At 40.4% G+C, this 25,780-nt stretch overlaps 1 protein-coding gene and 1 pseudogene across 1 annotated transcript; both read left to right on the top strand.

Annotated features, from left to right (window-relative positions):
• The first annotated feature begins 2,580 nt into the window (after positions 1-2,580).
• On the top strand, positions 2,581-5,087 carry LOC149246330 (laccase-11-like). The gene is made up of 6 exons (XM_089455666.1): positions 2,581-2,721; positions 2,809-2,960; positions 3,077-3,321; positions 3,432-3,560; positions 3,653-4,576; positions 4,689-5,087. The coding sequence occupies exons 1-6, from the start codon at positions 2,623-2,625 to the stop codon at positions 4,817-4,819; spliced, it is 1,680 nt and encodes a 559-aa protein (XP_089311792.1). The 5' UTR covers positions 2,581-2,622; the 3' UTR covers positions 4,820-5,087.
• Positions 5,088-9,684: 4,597 nt separating this feature from the next.
• LOC149246329 (26S proteasome non-ATPase regulatory subunit 13 homolog B pseudogene) lies at positions 9,685-10,415 on the top strand (annotated as a pseudogene).
• Positions 10,416-25,780: the final 15,365 nt, after the last annotated feature.

The following is a 25,780-nucleotide window of genomic DNA, read 5'->3' as shown; positions in this document are numbered from 1 at the left end:
TTGTAATTTAGACTTAAGGGAGGATACCTCTTCCTTGTACTGTCCAATCTCTTCTACAAGTTTGTTCACTCTCTTGTGCCTTTGTTCAAGTTGACTTGACAAGGCATCTTCCTGCTTCTTTTCTTTATTCAATTGATTTGTCATGGATATGACTTCTTCATAATGCTTCCTTTTTCTTTGATCAAGTTCCTTCTTAAGCTTGGCGAGCTCTTCATCCCTTTCTTGTACTTGAAGCTTGATGAGGTCAACCTTCTCATTTTCAGCTTCTATGATGGGTTCAGAATTTCTTTCTTGACTGATGGTCATGGTCAGTGCTCCCTTTGCGTGAAGGTCATGAAGTCTGTCCCATATATCCTTTGCTGATGAATATTTTCCTAGATTCTTCTTTACAGAATCAGGCAGTCCATCCAAGATTGTCTTTGCTGCTTTTGCATTGCAATCCTTGGATTCTTTATCCATCATGCTATCATCAATCACTGATTCCCAAATTTCAATCCCTTCAGACTTTAAGAAAGTCCTCATTTTTATTTCCAATATATCAAAGTTCCCATTGAACCTTGGAGCTTCAAATAAAATGCTTTCAAATAGTTTGTTTTCTATTTTAGTAGAAGAGGGAGACACATCCTTAGGAGGGTTGGAGACTTTCTTCTTTGACCTTGCCATTTGACTGTGTATCTAAAATAACTGACTGTCTTCAATAGTAACACAAAAAAACTTGAGAAATACCTGGATTCTTTTGCCTTAGACTTCACTTTGCTGGAGAGGATTTACTGATGCAACAAAAGGAACCTTCCTTCAGCTTCTTTATCACCTTTAAAGAGCCTAGATCTGTTCTGATACCATGTTGGAAATTTCTGGTAATTTCAAACACAAATTAACTGAATACAGAGCAATACTCTGTTTCTCTCATCAGGATCTTTTGCACAGGGAAGCTTAAAAAAATTTCTGAGAACAGAGATTTTCACACCTATAAAACATTTATATTCATTAATAAAAACCTTGATACATATTTCTTCCTCTTTCTCAGAGGGATTCACCAAAACTTTTACCAAAAACTAAATACTCTGCCTCTTTTGCAAATGATTTTTACACTGCTGTGTAAAATCTTCATTCACATTTACTGCTGTAAAAAGGGCTTTTACATTTACAACTGTAAAAAAATTCTTACATATGCTGTAAAAATTTCTTACATTACATTTCAATCTCAAAAATAAAACTCACACAATGATTCTTCATTCGCTCTTGCTTCCCTTCGTTTGAGAAACCAACAGCCATTACATTTCAAACCTTTTTTTTTTATGTTTCGCACTGTTGTGCGTTATATGCCTTGCATCACACAATAGTTAACTCATAACAAAAAAAATTGCATATACATATGCGTTCCCCTTTTTTCATTACAAATCTTCGACCTTGCACTGCTGTGCAAACCTCTGGTTCTTCATTCCTCGCTGCCCTTTTCACTTCATTACACAAGATCAAGGTTTACACTTCTGTGCATCTCTTGTCTTTATCTGCTGCTACGAACACATCTCTTCATCCCTTGTTACAATACATACTCTTTCACTCTGCAGTGCTTTGCTTTTTTTTTCATCCCCGTGTGCAATACAATACAATCCATGTGCGTTGACCAGATCGGATCACATCCTTCAGCGACACAAACCAAACTATGTTTACCGCCCGAGGAATGCGCAGTTTTGGAGACGTACACTTGACGCGTGTCATTTAGTCGGGGTGTTCAGAGGCCCTCTAACGAATACCACTCTTCCGCATAAGCGGTGCGGAGTCTGGCTGTTTTGCGGACGCGGTTTATTGCCGGCACTCTTCAACTGTTACAACAGTTGAAATTACAATTTCAACAAAGTAGAAATAGTTTAAATTTGACTGAACGTACTTTTTCCATTCACCCGACTTAGGAGCATGCCAATCATGTTTTAGAACAAATCCCAAAGTGACTTTCGACACATTCAATGACTCGTTGCTGTGGTGCCGACGGTACCAGCTACCAGATCATTTCAAGCGTAGTGCCGAAGGTAGTACCCACGTAGAGTTGCTCGTTAACTTAAATATGTGTTCCACGGAATCACAGTTCTTTCTTGTGAAACATGTTCAGTATGAAAGGTGCTATATTTATCTATTTCTAAATTTTATTTTATTTTATTTCTTTTCCTTTTGCCACTGCCACAGGATAGTCAAAGGACAACGGAATCTTGTCCATTCAGTCACACCCAGACAGAAGTGTTGCTATGAAGGGATCTATCGCGTAGAGTTTTGGTTTAGTTCGAGCCCCGCCAAAACACGTTAATTTTATTATTTGGTGTCGCTCTCAGATGGGTGGACTAATTTTTTTAATTTTTTTCTGAACGGCCTCTTCTTTTCTCATTTCCTTCATCCGAAGGACAAGCAGAACAGTTAGGCCGGGAGGGAGCACGAGTGAGTGAGATGAAAGCAATCCGATGACCTCCTACCAAATTCAACAGCTTACATACCCTATGCCTACGCTTTCCTCTTCTTTATCACTCACTTGGCTATATATTCATGCAACCTCCATCACAGGTTTATAGTCCGGGTGGCACAGTTTTTTAAGTAGAGCAAAGGTGATTGTGTCGGAGATTGAAGCGAAAAATGGGCGATTCAGTAATGCACATTACGTTGCTTGTCATGATAATCTTGTTTTCGTCAGCCATGGAAGCGGAAGGGAAGACAAGGCATTATAAGTTTGACGTAAGCTTACTGCTTTATTAATTTGGTACGATATTCTTTCATGGATCATTGATTTCTTTCATAATAAACATAACTGTCTGATTACAGGTACGGGTGAAGAATGTGAGCCGTTTGTGCCACTCAAAGCCCATCGTGACAGTGAATGGACAGTTTCCCGGTCCAACAATATATGCAAGGGAAGGAGATACCGTCATAGTCAATGTGACTAATCATGTCCAATACAACGTTTCCATACACTGGTAATAACATCTTCGGCTTTCGCATTTCAAATAATTCATATGCACTGCACTGCCAGATCACAATTCCTTAATTGTGAAAATTACTGAAAGGACAAAAGAATTGTTGAACTTTTCAGGCACGGGGTGAGGCAGCTCCGCACGGGTTGGGCTGATGGGCCGGCGTATATAACTCAATGCCCTATTCAAAGTAGGCAGAGCTACGCGTACAACTTTACAATCACTGGACAACGAGGCACATTGTGGTGGCACGCTCATATTCTGTGGTTGAGAGCAACAATTCACGGAGCCATTGTTATTTTACCCCCTAAACATAGTCCATATCCCTTCCCCAAACCCCACAAGGAGATTACTCTGCTTCTAGGTACAGTATTTTTAATTGAGATTCATCCATGATATTATTTTACGTTTAGTTGTGACTCATCCAAATAAGCAATTAACATAGATGTCCTACCGGTTCAATTATTGGTGCAGGAGAATGGTGGAATGCAGATGTGGAAGCTGTTATCAATGAAGCGCTTAAAGCAGGAGGAGCACCCAACGTGTCTGATGCTCACACCATTAATGGAAAGCCGGGACCACTCTTCAAGTGCCCTACTAAAGGCAAGAGGCTTGCCAAATACCTGGAAATACTTATGAATGTTTATTGTTGGGGAATATACATGAAAATCTGATGATCTGATTTCGTAATGCAGATACTTTCGTGGTTCCAGTGGAGCATGGGAAGACATACCTTCTTCGAATCATCAATGCTGCCCTCAACGATGAGCTCTTCTTTGATGTTGCAAACCATCACCTGAAAGTCGTGGAAGTGGACGCAGTGTACACAAAGCCATTTGAGACGAAATCAATTGTAATTGCTCCGGGCCAGACCACAAATGCCTTACTCCACGCCAACAAAGGAAGTGGTAGGTATTTCATGGCTGCTCGCTCATTCATGGATGCTCCTGTTGCCGTAGACAATAAAACCGCCACAGCCATTTTGCAGTACGTCAATTCCAATTCCAGTACAGATTTCGTTACGATGCCCAGCATTCCTTACCAGAATGATACCTCCTTCGCCACCAATTTCAGTAACAATCTCCGAAGCCTCAATTCCGCCCAATTTCCCGCGAAAGTCCCGCAGACTGTAGATCGCCATCTCTTTTTCGCAGTGGGGCTTGCCCTCGACTCGTGTCCCACTTGTAACAATGGTTCCCGTGTATCTGCATCCATCAACAACGTAAGTTTCGTTATGCCCAAGGTTTCTCTTCTGCAAGCCCATTTCTTTAATATCACGGGTGTCTTCACCACTGATTTTCCCGATAGGCCTCTAACGCCTTTCAATTATACGGGCACTCCACCAAAAAACCCAATGACATCCAAAGGGACGAGACTCACTCGGATTCCCTTCAACTCGACGGTGCAGTTAGTACTTCAAGGCACAAGCGTGCTGACAGTGGAGAATCATCCAATCCACCTTCACGGCTTCAATTTCTTCATAGTTGGAAGAGGGTTTGGAAACTATGACACAAACAAGGACCCTGCCCAATTCAATCTGGTGGATCCTCCTGAGCGCAACACTGTCGGCGTGCCCACCGGCGGCTGGACAGCAATCCGATTCAGAGCTGACAATCCAGGTAACCTAACTGATTGATGTTTTCTTTTAGAGTGAATGATATTGTACAACTTTCAGCGAATATTATATGATTGATTGGGTGCATGAATGAATGAATGAATGAATGCATTCAGGTGTTTGGTTCATGCATTGTCATCTGGAAGTACACACGACGTGGGGACTGAAGATGGCGTTTGTTGTGGAGAATGGAGATGGACCCAACCAATCCGTTTTGCCTCCTCCGAAGGACCTTCCGAAATGCTAATTAATTATTCCAGTGATGGCCCTACACCACCTTATCTATACCAGCCATGCTTACGGCCTCGTTCTCCACATTCTTCTGCGTCGTTACTTATTTCATTAACGTGATCCAAATCAACAATTTTAGGCGAGGCACTTTCACGACGGCAACAAAGCATAGTTTCGTTCCGATCGAGAGTTGAATATGCTTTATTACCAAACTACAAGTTCTATTGGATGGAGAATATATTTTGAAGATGCTCCATTGTCATGGGATCTTTATGTTATCAAGTAAAAATGTCACGATAAAACATTTAAAGAAATTAATAAAAGAAAAAATTGGGAATGGAAAGTGGAGTTATTTTCAACAAAGTAATTTAAATGATTACATCCCGTTCTCTAGGGCAGGATATACTCTCAACGACATTAAATTATTTGTTTTTAAAATTTTAAACCAGTACAACATAATTGCCCTATTGTTTGCAGCAACTTAAGTTTTAGAGTTTCACCGCTGATACCATACCGGTTTACATGGTTTGCACCATTGTTGTTATCTGTTATAGATGATAGCTGTCTATGGCGTTACATAATTATTGTCGATGGGTTTTCTTGAGTTGAGGATTTCATGTATTTTTAGTTTTTTAGTTGCAGATGATTAAGCCTATTTGTATATATATGTTTCACGTTTTGTAAATATATATTTTTAATATATTAATTCTATTTATGATATATTAATTAAGGCATAACATCAGTGTTATAGCCATATTCATGGGCTTTAAGCTCTATGAAATATGACCATATAACCATTACCTAATACCTCCAGATATGATGTGAAACTTTTTATACTTATCCATTTAATTGTGAGTGGCTATTTCTAAGTTGTTACCCATGAAAGTAACTTTAGGCTCCAGATATGATGTGAAAATTGGTATACTTATTCATTTAATTGTGAATGCCTATTTCTAAGTTGTTACCCATGAAAATAAGTTTATTGAACAATTTGCTATGACTCTGAATTTTCGTGAAAAACGGTAAGTTTAAATTATATGAGTGAGTTATTAATTGGTTATATTAATGTGTTTTTCTTTTTATTAATGTGTTTTTTAATCAGATATTAAATTTTCATTATTTTAAATTATATATGTGTGTGTTAAAACAATATATATTTGAATAAGTGTAATGTGTAACATTGTTGTTTAGTATTTGTTACAATGTTTACCGAGTACATAGGAGAGGGGAGAACCAAAGAAACATGAAAATGTATTCTATATTTGTTTCCATTGCTTTGAATCCTACAAATTTATTATGAAACTCATATTTGTTTTGCTACCTTCAAGCCGAGTTTAAGTTATTACCTAGTGGGATGGATATGAAACCCTAAAAAAATGGATTTTCTGCAAATTGAAAGCTTGAATTCAAACTATTGTTTCTCCATTGAACTTTGGAAATGATTTATATAGCTTGTAGTGTAATAATAATGAAGACGGAAGTGTTGGTTATGGAGCCTAAGTATTTTCCTGATTAAGAGGTCTTGTTTTCTAGCCACATTTGGATTATATTATATGGCCTAAAAACATGCACCACAACCCTAATATGAAAAATTGACTAAGAATCTTCTAAAAGTAATTTTCAAACACTTCAATCCCAATGATACAACTATGTTTTTCAAGAAAATTGGAAAAAATATTATTTATTTTGTGGTATATGTAGATGATCTATTGATAACATGGAACAATGAAAATTGTATTATAACTATAAAGAAAGAGCTGAAGAAAGGATTGGAGATGACAAATTTGGGACATCTTCACTACAACTTAGGAATTAGAGTGACTTGACATCTAAAATATATATTCCTCTCTCAAGAGAAGTGCATTGGAGAAATATTGAATTTATATGACCTGGTTGAATGCAATCCTTTATCCAATTCAATGGAACAAAATATCAATTTCACTTAAAAATAAGGGAACGAATTGCGGGATGAAACTAAGAAACATGTAGGAAGCCTTATCTACCTAAGCAGTACCAAACCAAATATTTCATTTACTATTAGAACAAACGCCTTGTGAAGGACATTGTCTTATTGAAGAAAGAGTTCTACAGTACTTGAAAGGAACTCAAGAATTCAGACTAAAATATTCACAGGTGGATAAATTTAACTTGATTGGATATGTCGATTCAAAATTTCATCGAGACAAAGAAAATTGAGGGTCTACTTTAGGTTATCTTATGAGCCTTGATTGGGAGGTGTCTCTTGGAGGTCATAAAATAGTTATGTCCAACATATGGCATGACAATGGAAGAATATGTGATAGTTGGAAAAGAAACAATGGAGATTGTGTGGCTCGGGAAAATTCTTGAAGACTTGTAGGAGAAGAAAATTAATTCTACTCCTCTTCTAATTGAAAATGCTTTTACAATCAAGTTGGCCAAGAATCCCAGATTCCATGATTATAACAATCATATCAATTGTTGGCTTGATGGGACTTGACATAGGTTCAACGTTATCTGTGCCAACTAACAAAACCCTAACTACTGGCCTTTTTGATAACAACCTGTGTAGTGCAGGCTACAGTCTCACCTGAAGAAGTATTGGGGGATGACAGAACTAGGTTTCTGCATCTAGAGGCATGTGTGATAGGTTCTTGCAGTCCTTATGTCTTAGATCTACCTTCGCGCACCCTTAATCCTTCCGAATAGACAACTACTGTAAATGCACTAAAACAACTTCTAGATCTTTGCAAAGGTCCTTAATTATCCTTAACATGCATAAATATTACAATTCTACTATTTTTTCGCAACAAATAAGCATTAATTCATATAAATCATAACTGTTAAACACACATGGGCAACTAGAAAATATGAAAGATAAAACATGCAGTACAATTTTTATTGACAAATGATATACATTTATATTACATTGTTTGACCGTTGGGTTTCACATCCCAAGGTCTCTTGGACTCCTTTTGTCCATTCCTCTTCCACACTAACCCATTTAGGATTAGGTGTCCAACATTCCCCCCCTTAATCCGAAGGGTTATGTATGAGTCCAAGAAGAGCGCTGTAATACAAAATGTGCAAAAAATGCATGGAAGCACTAGGCTGAATGTGCTCTATGAAATGTTGGTATAAAGGGCGGTGGTTTAAGGATGACCACCAATACTGGAACACTTAGTGCAATTCCCGGAACTCTTCCAAAACTGGCAAGAAGCTGAAGTCTTCTGCTAGAGGAAGTGCTCCTGTTGTTTTGAAGAGGGAAACCTTCAACCAATAAAGGGAGGTCTCACCCCGCATAAAAGGGAGAACTTCAACCTGAAAAGGGAAGTCTCAACCTGCGATGGTTTAAGGATGACCAACAACTTTGGAATGCTTAATGCAATTCCTGGAACTCTTCCAAAACTGGCAAGAAGCTGGAGTCTTCTGCTAGAGGAAGTGTTCCCAATTGTGTTCTTGGAATTCTTCCAAAACTGGCAAGAAGCTGAAGTCTTCTGCTAGAGGAAGTGTCCCAAATTGCCAACTGAAGTCATGTTCACGGGCATCATAGTCTCTGGCTACAACTCTGAAACTGGTATGGCAGGTTGTGGCTTAGGCTCGCTTGATGTGACTTTGAAGCTTGTAGATGACCATCATTTCCCCCCCTGTCAGATACAAGGTGAGATGATGGAGGAAACTCAACTGCAAGACTGTTCAATATTCTGGAACAAGTTCTGACATGTGTTTGGAATATCTTCTTGGTTGTTGATGCCCATTGCCAAGAAGCGATCCATCCAAGATGAGTCTTTGTTCTTGCAGGACGTTTGTTTCTGAAGCATCTGTGTGAAGAATGACTGGTTTTATGGCAGTGCTTACATGGATGAAGATCAAAACAGTGATCTTTCAGATGGCCAACTCGGTCACAGTGTCAGCATTTCACGATCTGTTGTTGTTGTTGTTGCTGTGGAAGAGGGGCATAATCTGGAACAGCTGAAGGTGAACTGTCATGAGGAGCAGGTGAACTATCATGAGGATCAGGTGAACTGTCATGAATGAATCCAACACTCTGAAACTGAATATGCTTTGAGTAGTCTGGAATATGAAAGGACAAGTCCTTGTCATATCTAAGACCAGTTCTGTGCTTGTTGTGGACAAGCTGTTCCCAAGGTCTGATGATGGGCTTGGGAAGTGCAGACTGAGTTTCTGCATGTGCATGTACAATTGCTGCTTTATTGGGTACTGGATCTTAATGAACTTGAAAAATATTGACTCGCTGTTTATGGGAGTCTGCTTCATTGTTCTGAACAGAAACAGGTTCAGAATGACTCCTTTGTTTTAATTCTTCTTGCTGTAGATGTGTTTCAAGCTGTAAAAAATCAATTTCCTCTTGTGCATATTGTAGACATGTCTGAATTTCTGAGAGAGAGCCTTTGCTGATTTGGAATGTTTCATGATTAGAGGAATATATCAGAGTTTTTAAGAACTCTAATATTTCAGTAATTCGAGGCATATTCTTCATTGTCAAAATTACACCCCTTTAAAAGACTGATTACAACTATGACCCAATGAGTAAAAGTAACACCCACTCACAGTAAAAAGGCACAGAAAAATCCTTTGTAAATATGCAGCAAATGAATCAAGGAACAGAAACTATAATGAGTTTTAAATATAGTTCCACAACTGGGGCAGCAGCAACTGCAAACTTGCTTGGATCCTTCAAATACTCCTTCCCTTTTGAATCAGAAATGATGGCTAACAAAACTTGAACAATTATAACACTGTCATAGACAGGACTTGAATGCTCATATGCCTTGACTGGGATACGAATCAGTATTCTCTGATCTTGCCACTTTTCTCAAGCTGGAACAGTTCGTAGCCCTCGCAGTTTTTCAGGCTGGTGATGTGCTTATCCAAACTGGACAGTATGACTGATATTGATCCTTCTGTTTATGCAAGCTACCATTGGGTCTCATCTCAGTATCATAAGTCGAGACAAGAATTTGCTGAGTTTTATAAAAGTGCTCTTCTGTTTCTGGCTTATACTACTGTAGAGTCTCTTTCGGAACCGTTCAAGCTGGATTTAGCATTTGACTTGTCTCTTGCTGCATTACTTGGAGATAACATATACAACTTTGGAGAACTGTTGGCACATCCAATTGTGAAGAGTCTTCTGGGTACGAGTGTAGAGTGGCTATATTATATTTTACAAGTTTTTAATGCTGGTGACTTAGCTCGGTATCAAGAACTATGTCATGTTCATAGGGATGCTCTCAATGCACAACCGACGCTTGTAGAGAATGAGAAAAAGTTGCTGGAAAAGATTAATATCCTATGCTTGATGGAGATCATATTTAGCCGTCCTTCAGAAGATAGAACAATCCCACTGAGTATCATTGCAGACCAAACCAAATTATCAATTGAAGATGTTGAGTATCTCCTCATGAAAAGCCTTTTTTTTCATTTAATTGAAGGGGTTATTGACCAAGTTGATGCGACTGTGCATGTATCTTGGGTACAGCCTAGAGTGCTGGGAATACCCTAGATCAAATCCTTAAGGGATAAGCTTGACAATTGGCTGCAAAAAGTCCACACAACTCTGTTGGCTGTTGAAGTTGAAACCCCAGATTTAGTGGCATCATGATTGAAAAGTAAAGCGTAGATGAAGGCATCAATTACGAGAATGATCACGAAATGATTTATGGTTAATCAAAAGTTTATATTTGATATTTTGAAAATGTTTCGTTCCTCACGACAGACTCATAAAAGGCCAATCGATATCAAGATGATCAATGGCATTCTAAACAGACTCACTAAACGGGCACATTAACGCGGGGTATATCTTCAAAATTAGTTGCGTCGCTTCTATGAAAGCCGTGGATGTAACTATTATAAGTTGTTCTAGTAGCAAAGAGCTGAGAGGATTGGTCGACTGATGTGTGATTTATATCTATGTATATATGGAAAACGGTGTTAGAAATATAACGCTACGAAATCCAGAAGTCATATATACAAATATTCAGCGGATCCATGGCTTCAGACGGCGATCATAAGAAGCAACAGCTCAGACTGTTTGGAGTGGATCTCACCCAACACTACACGAATTTCAGCCGCAACGACCGTAACGTGGTGCCACAGTTAGTGGCTTCTGCTTCCAAGAACACAAGGACTGCTCAGGGCCCTAAAGGTCGTGTCTTTCGTTGTCGCTATTGCTCAAAAGTGTTCCACAGTTCTAAGGCACTGGGAGGACATCAGAATGCCCATATCAATGACCGAACTGCAAGCAAATCGAATCCAGTTCTCAATAACCCGCCAACTGACGGCTTTCAGTATCCTCCTGTCGTAGGGCAGCAGCCTAGTAATTCTTTATTTGCTTCCAGTGGCACAGTTTCTCACAATTTTGAGTTGCAGAGAGTGTACCTATCAAATTATAATCAGCGTCACTTTGAGCAGTCGCCTATCAAGTTGGCGTCCAACATTTTGTCGGCCAGAAATGACATCGAATTGGTATCGACCTCTTTATCTGCTGTGAAAGGGGCCAGAAACGAAGACTCTCAGAAGCACAATACAAGAAGGGCCAGAAATGACATCGAAATGGTGTCGACCTCTTTATCTTCTGTGAAAAGGGCCAGAAACCAAGAGTCTCAGCAGCACAATAGTTAAGTCACAGTCTTCAAGCTGAGTTTAAGTTATTACCTAGTGGGATGGATATGAAACCCTAAAAAAATGGATTTTCTGCAAATTGAAAGCTTGAATTCAAACTATTGTTTCTCCATTGAACTTTGGAAATGATTTATATAGCTTGTAGAGTCACTAGAAGGAAGTATTAATAATGAAGAAGGAAGTGTTGGTTATGGAGCCTGAGTATCTTCTTGATTGAGAGGTCTTGTTTTTTAGCCACATTTGGATTATATTATATGGCCTAAAAACATGCACAACAACCCTAATTTGAAAAATTGACTAAGAATCTTCTAAAAGTAATTTTCAAACACTTCAATCCCAATGATACAACTATGTTTTTCAAGAAAATTGGAAAAAATATTATTTATCTTGTGGTATATGTAGATGATCTATTGATAACATGGAAAATGAAAATTGCATTATAACCATAAGGAAAGAGTTGAAGAAAGGATTGGAGATGACAAATTTGGGACATCTTCACTACAACCTAGGAATTAGAGTGACCTGACATCTAAAATATATATTCCTCTCTCAAGAGAAGTACATTGGATAAATATTGAATATATATGACCTGGTTGAATGCAATCCTTTATCCACTTCAATGGAACAAAATATCAATTTCACTTAAAAATAAGGGAACGAATTTGGGGATGAAACTAAGAAACATGTAGGAAGCCTTATCTACCTAAGCAGTACCAAACCAAATATTTCATTTAATATTAGAATTATTTCAAGATTTATGCAAACGCCTTGTGAAGGACATTGTCCTACTGAAGAAAGAGTTCTACAGTACTTGAAAGGAACTCAAGAATTCAGACTAAAATATTCACAGGTGGATAAATTTAACTTGATTGGATATGTCGATTCAAAATTTCATGGAGACAAAGAAAATTGAGCGTCTACTTTAGGTTATCTTATGAGCCTTGATTGGGAGGTGTCTCTTGGAGGTCATAAAATAGTTATGTCCAACATATGGCATGACAGAGGAAGAATATGTGATAGTTGGAAAAGCAACAATGGAGATTGTGTGGCTCGAGAAAATTCTTGAAGACTTGTAGGAGAAGAAAATTAATTCTACTCCTCTTCTAATTGAAAATGCTTTTACAATCAAGTTGGCCAAGAATCCCAGATTCCATGATTGTAACAAACATATCAATTGTTGGCTTGATGGGACTTGACACAGGTTCAACGTTATTTGTGCCAACCAACAAAACCCTAACTACTGGCCTTTTTGATAACAACCTGTGTAGTGTAGGCTACAGTCCCACCCGAAGAATTATTAGGGGATGACAGAACCAGGTTTCTGCATCTAGAGGCCTGTGTGATAGGTTCTTGCAGTCCTTATGTCTTAGATCTACCTTCATGCACCCTTAATCCTTCCGAACAGACAACTACTGTAAATGCACTAAAACAACTTCTAGATCTTTCCAAAGGTCCTTAATTATCCGTAACATGCATAAATATTACAAATCTACTATTTTTTCACAACAAATAAGCATTAATTCATATAAATCATAACACAGAGCGAAGATACAAAGACTAGCAGAGGTAATAAATAAGACCAAGATGAATTAGAATTGACACAAAACTATCTTTATTAAGTATAAGCGTTCAATATTCAGACTAAAATATTCACAGGTGGATAAATTTAACTTGATTGGATATGTTGATTCAAAATTTCATGGAGACAAAGAAAATTGAGCGTCTACTTTACGTTATCTTATGAGCCTTGATTGGGAGGTGTCTCTTGGAGGTCATAAAATAGTTATTTCCAACAGATGGCATGATAGAGGAAGAATATGTGATAGATGGAAAAGCAACAACAGAGATTGTGTGGCTCGGGAAAATTCTTGAAGAGTTGTAGGAGAAGAAAATTAATTCTATTTCTCTTCTGATTGAAAATACTTCTACAATCAAGTTGGCCAAGAATCCCAGATTCCATGATTGTAACACACATATCAATTGTTGGCTTGATGGGACCTGACACAGGTTCAACTTTATCTATGACAACCAACAAAACCCTAACTGCTGGCCTCTTCGATAACAACTTGTGTAGTGCAAGCTACAGTCTCACCCGAAGAAGTATTGGGGGATGATAGAACTAGGTTTCTGCATCTAGAGGCCTGTGTGATAGGTTCTTGCAGTCCTTATGTCTTAGATCTACCTTCGCGCACCCTTAATCCTTCCGAATAGACAACTACTGTAAATGCACTAAAACAACTTCTAGATCTTTACAAATGATCCGGATTTAAACAAGAACGCAATAAATTACAGAGATAACCATATACACATAGAGGCAGCGGAAATAATACTCCAGTTCATTAATGGAAAATACTGAAATATGCTTACAACTAGAAATGGAAATAAACCGGCTAGGGCGATGGTAGCTTATCTCTGAGAAGAGATGTGGTGGCTACATGCCTCTGAACTGTGTTACAATGAGGTTCGAAGGCCTATTTATTGTTGAGAAACAATGGAAAACCCTTCACATCCCAAAACCTAACCCTAGAAGATGAAATGCCAAATTGTGGGCCCCGTTTGGGTAAATTGGTACATCAATTTCCCGGGGTCGTAACTTTGGCATACGATCTCCGTTTGATGTGTACGATAGCTCGTTGGAAAGATCTATCCGAGTACTACCACTTTGGGAGGCAACATCGGTCCATGGACCTATGTTGCCCCAGATTTCCCAAAAAATGTCGTTTAGGGCCTCAAAACGGCTCCGGAAGTTCAGGACTCGAAAAACTGCTAAAAATAGTAAACTGCCACAATTTAGGAAATTGAAAAAGCTGAAAGAGACAGTTGTGGGGCTCCAAATGGGATAAGTGGGTGGCCACCAACATCCACCTGGATCATTCCTCCCCCCTTAGGAAGCAATGGTCCCCATTGCGTTGAGTTCCTCCCTGAGATGAGGAAGCTTCTGCTGAGCTGGGTCTCTGGTGAGTTGTTCTGCAATCTCTGATGTGTCTAGAAATGGTGGGAAGCATGGTTGATGACGGTCCACATTGAACACTCGGTGCAAGCTAAGGAATGGAGGAATGCTGTGCTTCGAAGCATTGCTGACCATAGCCTTGGTATTGATGTAAGGACAATGTCGGAGTGGTCTGAGTTTCTGATGGGTCCTGGTTAGGCGTTCTCTCTGCAGATGTAACCAAAATTTTTCGCCCACCTGCAACTTGTGTGGTACCCCTGTGGGTGAGGAGAAGTTGTTCCTGTGTTCTGTCATGATTGTATCCCTTTGCTGCTGCTGCTGCGTGGAGGAACCCTTTTCAGGGGTCATGGATGTAGCAACGATCTTCCCCTTACTTTGGGAGTGAGCTAGACAGATGAATTTCCTAGTCTGGGAGATGAGCTTGCTGCCTTTCTTAGTAGTTATCAAAGATGTGGCGGTAGGTGGGGCTACCTCTCGTATCCTGTATAATGAATTATTCAAAGAAATAATGACAGCATGAGGCCTTGACTCATACACAGCATGTCGCCTCCACAAGTATGGCTGGCCTAATAGTACATCGCAAACATCCAGAGGTGTAACATCACACAATACCTCGTCTGTGAAGGGCTTGATGCTGTAGGGAAGGTGACACTGCTGGCGAACTTTGAGATCTCGTCCTTCATGAAGCCACCCGATACTGTACGGCTGTGGGTGCAGTGTAGTCGGTAGGCCCAACCGCTTCACGACCTCTGTTGAAATGAGGTTCTTTTGGCTTCCACTGTCAACAATGAATTGCAGCGATGAACCCTTCACCCACATCTGTGAGTGGAAAAGACGCTCCCCTTCCATTGGATTTTTGGGCTCATCTTTCTAGATCTTGGTGGTGGCAACAGTGGCACTGGGATCCACATCAATGATCTACTTCCCTTTGCCATTCCCCTTGTCGGGTTCTGGCTCAGGGTCGGAACATGCATCTAATTCAGAAGCCTTCAACTCAGCCACCAGCGACTGCTTGGTCCGACAGTCACTTGTGTTATGAGTGGGACTCTTGTGGAACTCACACCACTTCCCTGTGTCCTTCTTCGGCTTCATGGTGTTGTTCTTTTCTTACGGCTTCGACGGGTTGTCTTGGGTCACCCCGCCTTGCCTTTGTCCTTTGGGCTTCGGATTTGCAGATCCAAAGTCTCGCTTCTTCTGTTTGAACTTTTGCTCGATTTTGACAGCGTATCGGTACATTGTGCCGAGCGAGGAGATGTTCAAGAACACCATCTCTTCCTGGATGTATCTGTGCAGGCAGCCATGGTATTTGAGTACCAGATGCAGCTCAAAATCTTTGATACCCAACTGTGTGCGAAGGGTATGAAAAATGTTTTTGAACTCCGGCACATCTTGGTCTCGTCCTTGCCGCAGTGTGGTCCATTTGATGTATTTGTCCTCATAGCTTCCGACAGGGTAGTACTGCTCCTTGATGGCATCCTGAAAGTCATTCCAAGTGGGTGCGGCTAAAAATAGTGAGCCTGTACTTTCATCCTTCTGCTCGCAGTAGGTTTGCCACCAGTCCTTGACGTGGGGGGCTGCTTTGAGAAGAGCGAAAACAATCTTCTCCCGACTTGAAAATTCGTGAACAGAAAAATACCCATCTAGCAGATTTAGCCATTTATCTACGACATCTGCGTCTATTTGACCCTCGAAGATGGGGATTTCAAAATTAACTTGTAACTTAAATGGTGTGGCATTTCCAGAGTCGCTGTTGGAAGCCGATGCGTCGCCTCTGGTTAGTCGCTGAAGAATCTGCGGAAAGCTATCCATCATCGCATTCCTTTGTCGCTCGATGGCTTCTTCGAGCAAGATTTTGATAGGATCTCCTGCCCCCTCATCTTTCTTCTCATCTTCCATGGGAGGCCATCGGGATTTGCGAGGCTGGTCTTGCAAAGGTTCGACTAGTTCAAGCCCTAACTCCTTATATCTCGACCTTGTTGGGGACATGCAAAGAAAAACAAAGAAAAAGCAGACCGCTCTGATACCACTGATCCGGATTTAAACATGAATGCAATAAATTACAGAGATAACCATATACACATAGATGTAGTGGAAATAATACTTCATTTCATTAATGGAAAATACTGAAATATGCTTACAACTAGAAATGGAAATAAACCAGCTAGGGCGATGGTAGCTTATCTCTGAGAAGAGATGTGGTGGCTACATGCCCCTGAACTGTTCTGAACTGTGTTACAATGAGGCTCGAAGGCCTATTTATTGTTGAGAAACAATGGAAAACCCTTCACATACCAAAACCTAACCCTAGAAGATGAAACGCCAAATTGTGGGCCCCGTTTGGGTAAATTGGTACATCAATTTCCCGGGGTCGTAACTTTGGCATACGATCTCCGTTTGACGCGTACGATAGCTCGTTAGAAAGATCTATCCGAGTACTACCACTTTGGGAGGCAACATCGGTCCATGGACCCATGTTACCCCACATTTCCCAAAAAACGTCATTTAGGGCCTCAAAACGGCTCCGGAAGTTCAAGACCCGAAAAAACTGCTAAAAATAGTAAACTACTACAATTTAGGAAATTGAAAAAGCTAAAAGAGACAATTGTGGGGCTCCAAATGGGATAAGTGGGTGGCCACCAACATCCACTTGGATCAACAAAGGTCCTTAATTATCCTTAACATGCATAAATATTACAAATCTACTATTTTTCGCAACAAATAAGCATTAATTCATATAATTCATAACAAAGAGTGAAGATACAAAGACTAGCAGAGGTAATAAATAAGACTAAGATGCAATAGAATTGACACAAAACTGTCTTTATTAAGTATAAGCGTTCAATTACAGACTTATTTTCCTTGTGCACTCAGCCATAGGGGCCCACGCACTCAGTCTGCAGACTTGCTTAGGTCTCCGCGCACTCAGCCACATGAGCCTTCCTCTTTGGCCTAAAGTGCAGGAAACAGACCTTTCCTACCTTAGCTTACTTTCCCTTACAAATATTATTCTCCAAAAGTTACCTCTTTAGACTCGCTATGACTCATCTATAGGGTCTCAAAAACATCTTATTAGCTACCCAACTAAGGGACTAAATCCCCTTTGACTCATATTAGCATCACGCTTCGCTTTCACATTTCGCATAAACTTTACATGATTACAAAAGAAGATTACAAAATTTAACCAAAATTTGACTCAACTTGACCCCAGGGACCCAATCCCAATAGCCCCCCAGCACAAATTGGGTGATTCTCCCTCGAGTCACTCGACTGAAGTAGCAATCTTGTCTTGGAGTTCGTGGAACTCCACCATCAGCACCTACAAATTAGCAATACCCTACACTGTGGCCTGTTGTACTTCTTTGACCAAATTCTCTGTAGTAGGGCCTTCCACCGCGAGGCCCATCATCCTTTGAGTCTGCTAGATGGTATTCAACTTTTCTTGAACTAATAGAGTGAGTTGTCATGCTTCCTCTATCCATCGTTGCATCCTAGTCCTCAAGATGGCCTCTTTAAGTTGTAGTTCTTCAATCGTTGTCTACATCTATTGTCCTTCCTATAGCCGAACAAAGTGCTAGACTAGCACCAAACTACGCGAAATAGACTTGATTTCGTCAAAATGTTTTTGCTTCTCCCTTATATCTGTACCAATATTCTGCAAAGTGGGGTCCTCCTACAGAGATGTCCAAAGTTCCATGGCATGTTCAAAGAGATCTGTGTAGTCCTTGACTGTTGTATCGAAATTGGCCATTCCCTCTTTAATCGTTGCTCCGCGCTCCTCCCAGACTTTTGACGAAGTGGTTGGCTATAACTTCAAATGTAATTCTAAGATCTGCATCTATAACTCAAAGAGGACTCGACTGTTTTCCTCCTTTGATTCCCGGACCATTGCAACCAAATTCTGAATTTCTACTTCTAACTCTACGTCTTCGAGAATGTTGAGTTCTGGCACTGTATTACATGCCTCTGTAATGACTACCTCTAAGGTTTGACAACGCATGTCCATTTCTTGTCTCCAATTTCATCCCACCCCCCTCAGTGAGGACCATTGGATCAACGTGTGTGTGCTTGTTGGATTTCTTCTTCTTTCTAGGCCTGGAAGTTGTCTCCTTGGTCCGCTTCTATAGTTTAAAGGGAGTTCTCTGCTTCTTGCCACCACCTCCTTCAACATCAATCTCCCCTTTGTCCTCAATGTGTTGAGAAACAGATTGCTCAACATCAATAGTGGTCTCCTTAACCACCTAGTCTTTCTCAGCAGTAACTGCTTTGGCAGCAACTTCCTTCTTTTGTTACGCAGCTTTCTCTTGATCTGCGACCTACTCAACCTCCTTCTGCTTCTGCGCTGCTGTGGAATGCGCGGAGGGACTCTCCCGGCATTTATTATACCCACACCTACATCTGAAGGGTGAATCCACTCCCCTAGAAATTTCCCAATGACCTCCTATGCATCTGCCTCATTCACCAGATAGGGTAAATTGTACCACATTTTCTTCGGATCCTGTCATGCACAGATAGACACATTGTTATTTAAAGTATGCCTTGAATTTTGCAGAAGACTCCAATTGTTCATGTAATGTGGTGACAACCTAGGCCTTTGGCTGATCACCATGTGGAGCTCCATTTCGACCATCACCTAAAACATCTTGGTCTCCATGACCCGCACAGGGTCCTTTATCACCCATAGTGAAGCGAACTTCATGACTTCTGGTAAATCAGGTTCTTGTGGGGGGAATTGGCAGTCTTCTGGAGGTCTCCATGTGACTAGCACAATCAATAGCAGTAGCCAAGCATAGTGAAATGTCTTTCCATCGTCTTGGGCCCCCTGACAGTTTGCCAAAAACTCCTTGCAGAGGTATTGTGGCCATTTGTACTGCACACCCTTAGCACATTGTGCAACTAGTGAAATCACTATTGCCGGAACCTCATTCACACGACATTTCCTCATGATCTTGCAGGCCAAGATTTGCGCAGAACACTACACCGCATTGTCGGTAATAGAGCGGATAGAATATCCGCACGACTTCTTTACCAAGCCGAACTCGTTCTTCATTTGGGCCATGAGTTGCTTTTCTTTGCTTTTTTCTCCAAACGCCTCTACTGGATCCACTCCTTGATGGGGCAACATAGTGATCTTTTGGATCATCATATTTGTAATAGGGATGGGTTCTCCCAACCAAAGACACCCAGCATGTACCAAGGTGAGTTATTGTCGAACATAGACTACATTGATGTTTGTTATGCCAAAATGCGACACGTACACCATATTTAGCAGTCGTGCCTTTTCAACCCCCACGACCTATTTCATTGGCTCCAATCATGTTACTCCAGTCTCCTCGAAGTAAATCTTCGCTAGATTTATTCAGTGCTAGCTGGGGGAATTTCTCATGATCCATCAAATCCCAATCTTCCATTTTCAGAACAGGAATTAGCCCTAAGAGTTCGACTTCAAATAACACCTTCTCAGGTAGCAATGATGCAGAAACCACGAACTTTGAAGTGTATGGGTCCTTTGGTACCTTCGCTTTGCCTTTTCATGGTGGGATATACTTCGGGAGCTAAGTCATAGGCTCACCCTCTTCATCTTCCATCTCCTCAATTTCTCCATGAAGCTCTTCTTCATCAAGATCCAGGGGCTCATGCAGTTGGTTTGACTTATCCATTTTCACCTTTTGGCAAATATCTTGGGGATTTTTCCTCTGTGATTGGCACATCAAGACTTGTTGTAGTTTCTTTTGTTTCTTCTCAATGACAAAAGGCTTAGGGCTAGGTGACCTTGTTGGGTGTGGAGCCTGATTATCTTCTATATTCAAAGGTATCGCCACATAGGACCCCAGTTCAAAATGGGGGCGGCAATGCCACCCGTAAAATATTCGCTGTAGGGGGTTCCAGGGGGGGCGGCTGCGACCTTTGGGAGCCCCCCCCTGGGGAAGGGTTTCGGGGGCAGCGCCCCCGAAGCTAAAAAACAGCTGTAAAATTGCCTTGTAAAAGTATAGTAATTTCTAGTCAATCTGGGTCGTTCATTAGGCGGATGATCTGACGGTATAACTTATGTTTAGTTTAGGGTTTTTTGCCCTAGAAGGCAACCCCTCTCTTTGTATGAGGGTATTGTATTTGAGGCTGTGTGATAGATGTGTATTCTATGAGCGAGAAACAGAGAGGTGAGACTGTGAGAGAAAACAGAGGATATTACAGCGGATTTGCTGTAGGTTGTGTCTCTTCATTTTGCTGGATAATAGAAAGGAAGGACTGGCTGTTCGGGGTGGACGTAGCCCAAACTGGGTGAACCACGTATATCTGTGTCTCCCTTGTTTTGTGCGTTTTTTGTGTTTATATTTCTACAATATTTTATGTGTTCCATTGCTCCATAATATATAATTTTCTAACAACTGGTATCAGAGCCGAAGGTCTATTTGGCTGATAAACTCGCAGGAAAGAAGGGTTCCTGGTTCGAGTGGGAGCAATGGCGGAAGATGGTAAGTTTAGGGTTGAGAAATTTAATGGCCAAAACTTCTCGCTGTGGAAGATGCAGATGGAAGATTATATGTATCAGAAATATCTATACCTACCATTGGGCGGAAAAACAAAGATGCCGACAGGTATGAAAGATGAAGAATGGAACCTTCTCGATAGAAAGGCACTCGGAACAATACGGTTGTGCCTTGCTGCGTCAGTTGCCTTCAACATTTCGAAGGAAACCACGACAGAGGGTTTGATGTAGACGTTGTCGAAACTATATGAAAAACCCTCGGCCTCAAACAAGGTATTTCTTATGAAATGATTATTTAATATGAATATGTCAGAAGGTGGATCTCTTGCAAACCATTTAAATGACTTTAATATAGTTACAAGTCAGTTAAGTTTTGTAGGGCTAAACTATGATGATGAAGTTAGAGCTCTGTTATTCTTGTGCTCATTACTAGAAAGTTGGAATGGTTTGGTAATGGCCATTAGTAACTCCGTTTCTGGATCTAGTACTTTAAAGTTTGATGATGTTGTCGGTGCTATCCTTAGTGAGGAAATGCGACGGAAAAGCTCCGGTGAGACATCGGGAAATTCTTTGAGTGCAGAGTCTAGAGGAAGAAAAATGGAAAGAGGAAAGAGCTCAGGATATCGCAGTAAATCAAGGAAAGGCAAATCCAAGTCCAGATCGGGGATAAGTGTGTTGGAAATGTGGAAAGAAAGGACACCTAAAGAAAGACTATAGATCTCCGAAGGGAAAAGAAGGAGATGCACAGCAAGAAAACAATCATGAAGAAAATGTGACAGGTGAGGTGTTACAAGATGATTTGATTCTTTCTTTCGAAAATATTACTGATTCCTGGGTGGTAGATTCAGGGGCTTCATTCCATGCCACACCTGATAAGAAATACTTTCATGACTATGTTCAAGGAGATTTTGGACAAGTTCGTCTAGGTGATGATAAACCCTGTAAAATCGTTGGAATGGGTAAGGTTCTTGTAAAACAGCAGAATGGAAACCAATGGCTATTAAAGGAGGTAAGGCATGTTCCAGATCGAAAGAAAAATCTGATTTCAATAGGGCAGTTAGGCAGTGAAGGTTGTGTGACAACTTTCACAGATAAAGCTTGGAAGGTCACTAAAGGAGCCCTGGTAATAGCAAAAGGCGAAAAGGTTGGTACATTGTATTTATGCAATGGTATTTCTAACTCTGTTAATGCTTTAACTTCCAAAGGAGCAGATGCAGCATTATGGCATCATAGGCTTGGACACATGAGTGAAAAGGGGATGAAGATTCTTCACTCAAGGAATTTGTTGCCGGGTTTGAAGAATGTTGATTTGGACTTCTGTGAGAATTGCATTTATGGAAAACAGAAGAGAGTCAGATTTCTCAGAGTTGGGAAAGAAAAGAAGAACGAAAAATTAGAGCTTGTGCATACAGATGTATGGGGACCTGCTCAGGTATCATCTCTTGGTGGCTCTCGTTATTATGTTACTTTTATTGATGATGCAACTAGAAAAACTTGGATTTATTGTATTAAGAATAAATCTGATGTATTTGATACTTTCAGGCAATGGAAAGCTTTGGTTGAGATTGAGACAGGAAAGAAATTGAAGTGTCTTAGATCAGAAAATGGAGGTGAATATTGCAGGAAAGAGTTTGATAGGTATTGTTCAGAGCATGGAATTCGCAGAGAGAAGACAGTTCCAAGAACACCACAAGAAAATGGTGTGTCAGAAAGGATGAACAGAACAATCATGGAGCATGCAAGGTGCATGAGATTGCATGCAGGATTGCCTTTACAGTTTTGGGCAGATGCTGTAGATACTGTTGTTTATCTAATAAACAGAGGGCCTTCAAGTTCCTTGGATGGTGGTGTTCCAGAGAAAGCATGGACAGGTAAAAAGGTAAACTACTCTATTTTAAAACCTTTTGGTTGTGAGGCCTTTGTCCATATTGATAAAGAAAATAGAACAAAGCTTGAGGCAAAGTCAAAGAAATGTACCTTTATTGGATATGGTGTTAATGATTTTGGTTATCGCTTATATGATTATGAAAATCACAAAATCATTAGGAGCAGAGATGTAATATTCAATGAAAAGGTCTTGTATAAGAATCAGTTGCAGGAAAAGAAACAGGAAAAGGAAAACAAGGAATACGCAGTTCTTGATGAAATCACTGAAAAAGTAAAGGTGCCTGAAAATAATAATAATCAACAACCACAACAACAACAACCACCACAACAACAACAGGCACCCCAAACACCTGAAAGTGGTGTTAGAAGATCTATCAGGATAAGTAGACCCCCTGAACGATACTCTCCTTCATTACATTATTTATTGTTGACTGATTCCGTGAACCCGAATGTTATGAAGAAGCAATGCAGGTTGAAAGCAGGAAGAAGTGGGAGGTAGGCATGGAAGAAGAGATGGACTCCTTAATGCATAACCAGACTTGGGATTTAGTCAGGTTGCCTGTAGGAAAAACTACATTGAGGAATAAATGGGTTTACAGGCTGAAGGAAGAAGATGGAGGAAAACAGAGGTATAAAGCTAGACTTGTGGTGAAGGGGTTTGCACAGAAGAAAGGTATTGATTTTGATGAAATATTTTCTCCTGTTGTTAAAATGACTTCAATCAGAACTATTTTAAGTCTTGTAGCAGCTGAAGATTTGCATCTTGAGCAGTTAGATGTAAAGACAGCCTTTCTCCATGGGGATTTGGAGGAAGAGATATATATGCAGCAGCCACAAGGATATGAGGTGAAAGGGAAGGAGAAACTAGTGTGCAGGTTCAAGAAGAGCTTGTATGGATTAAAATAGGCTCCAAGGCAGTGGTATCTAAAATTTGACAAGTTTATGTCTGAACAAGGTTATACTAGATGTCACTTTGATCATTGTGTTTATTTGAAAAAGCAAAATGATGGCAGCTATATTATATTGTTATTGTATGTAGATGACATGCTTGTTGCAGGATCTAACATGCAGGAAATAAATGTGCTCAAAAGAAAATTGGCAAATTCATTTGCAATGAAGGATTTGGGAGCTGCAAAATAAATCCTTGGTATGAGAATAACTAGAGATAGAAAAAATCGTAAATTAACATTGTCTCAGAATGAGTACATACAAAAGGTGTTGAAAAGATTTAACATGCACAATGCAAAACCAGTTAGTACACCTTTTGCTAGCCATTTCAAACTTAGCAAGGAAATGTGCCCAAAGACCCAAGAAGACATGGATTATATGTCTAAAGTTCCATATGCATCAGCAGTTGGAAGCTTAATGTATGCAATGGTCTGCACAAGGCCTGATATTGCACATGCAGTGGGAGTTGTAAGCAGGTACATGAACAATCCAGGAAAGGAACATTGGATGGCAGTGAAATGGATTCTCAGATATTTGAAAGGTACCACAAATCAAGCATTATGCTTTGTTGGTTCAAACATCTGCCTACAAGGATATGTTGATGCAGATATGGTAGGTGACAGAGATAACAGGAGGAGCACTACAGGATATGTATTTACTGTTGGAGGAACAACTGTTAGTTGGGTTTCAAAAATCCAAAGTGTTGTTGCACTTTCAACAACAGAAGCAGAGTATGTTGCTGCTACAAAGGCTAGTAAAGAAATGATTTGGTTACAAAGGTTTATGGGTGAATTGGGTAAGGAGCATGATATGGGCACGTTATACAGTGATAGCCAAAGTGCCATTCATCTTGCAAATAACTCAGCATTTCATTCCAGGACTAAACACATACAGCTCAAGTACCATTTCATACGATCAGTGTTGGAAGATGGAGAGTTGAAGCTGGAAAAGATACACACTGGCCAGAATCCTGCAGATATGCTAACAAAAGTTGTAACCAGGGAGAAACTGAGAATATGCTCTGTTTTAGTTGGTCTTCAAGGATGACGATGAAGATGAGAAACAGCCAGGTCCAAAGAGGAGGCATTGTCCGGCAAATGGAGCAGCGGTGGATTTAATACAATCAGTCTCCAAGTGGGAGATTGTTGGGTGTGGAGCCTGATTATCTTCTATATTCAAAGGTATCACCACATAGGACCCTAGTTCGAAATGGGGGCGGCAATGCCGCCCGTAAAATATTCGCTATAGGGGGGGTCCAGGAGGGGTGGCTCCGACCTTTGGGAGCCCCCCCCTGGCGGGGGGTTTCGGGGGCAGCGCCCCCGAAGCTAAAAACAGCTGTAAAATTGCCTTGTAAAAGTATAGTAATTTCTAGTCAATCTGGGCCGTTCAATAGGTGGATGATCTGACGGTATAACTTATGTTTAGTTTAGGGATTTTTGCCCTAGAAGGCAACCCCTCTCTTTGTATGAGGGTATTGTATTTGAGGCTGTGTGATAGATGTGTATTCTGTGAGCGAGAAACAGAGAGGTGAGACTGTGAGAGAAAACAGAGGATATTACAGCGGATTTGCTGTAGGTTGTGTCTCTTCATTTTGTTGGATAATAGAAAGGAAGGAATGGCTGTTCGGGGTGGACGTAGCCCAAACTAGGTGAACCACGTATATTTGTGTCTCCCTTGTTTTGTGCGTTTTTTGTGTTTATATTTCTGCAATATTTTATGTGTTCCATTGCTCCATAATATATAATTTTCTAATAGACCTTGGCGCCATATGTATAGAAGGTGTTACTTCCATTGCCTGTACAACTTCAAGGGCTACGGCTTCAGAACTTTCGGATTCGGTAGGGTTAGTGCCCGTCATTCTCTCAAACATGATATCTTGGCACCACTCCAGTAAGATGGAAAATTTTGGTTGGGCTAAATTGTCTTCCCACATCTTCTCAGATATACGCTAACCTCTCTGGCAGCAATGGTTAAGTAAATTTCTCTAAAAGTAAAGTGTTCTAATGCTGGTCAGCCTACCAGATTTATAGGCGAATTTGAATTCAAATCCGACCATTCCCTCCAAATTTATATCATAAATGTGTCTT

This window comes from Pinus tabuliformis, chromosome 7, assembly GCF_031772625.1.
Source record: "Pinus tabuliformis cultivar Carrire ecotype Pingquan chromosome 7, CPIR1, whole genome shotgun sequence".
NCBI lineage: Eukaryota > Viridiplantae > Streptophyta > Pinopsida > Pinales > Pinaceae > Pinus > Pinus tabuliformis.
Note: the sequence above shows the minus strand (reverse complement) of the source record. Positions and strands in the feature narration are given on the sequence as shown.

Excerpts from the sequence above, each read along its gene's own strand:
- LOC149246330 (XM_089455666.1), top strand. The coding sequence starts at position 2,623 with ATGGGCGATTCAGTAATGCACATTACGTTGCTTGTCATGATAATCTTG. Across the intron at positions 2,961-3,076 it reads TACAACGTTTCCATACACTG|GCACGGGGTGAGGCAGCTCC; the intron begins GTAATAACATCT and ends TGAACTTTTCAG. Across the intron at positions 3,561-3,652 it reads CTTCAAGTGCCCTACTAAAG|ATACTTTCGTGGTTCCAGTG; the intron begins GCAAGAGGCTTG and ends TTCGTAATGCAG.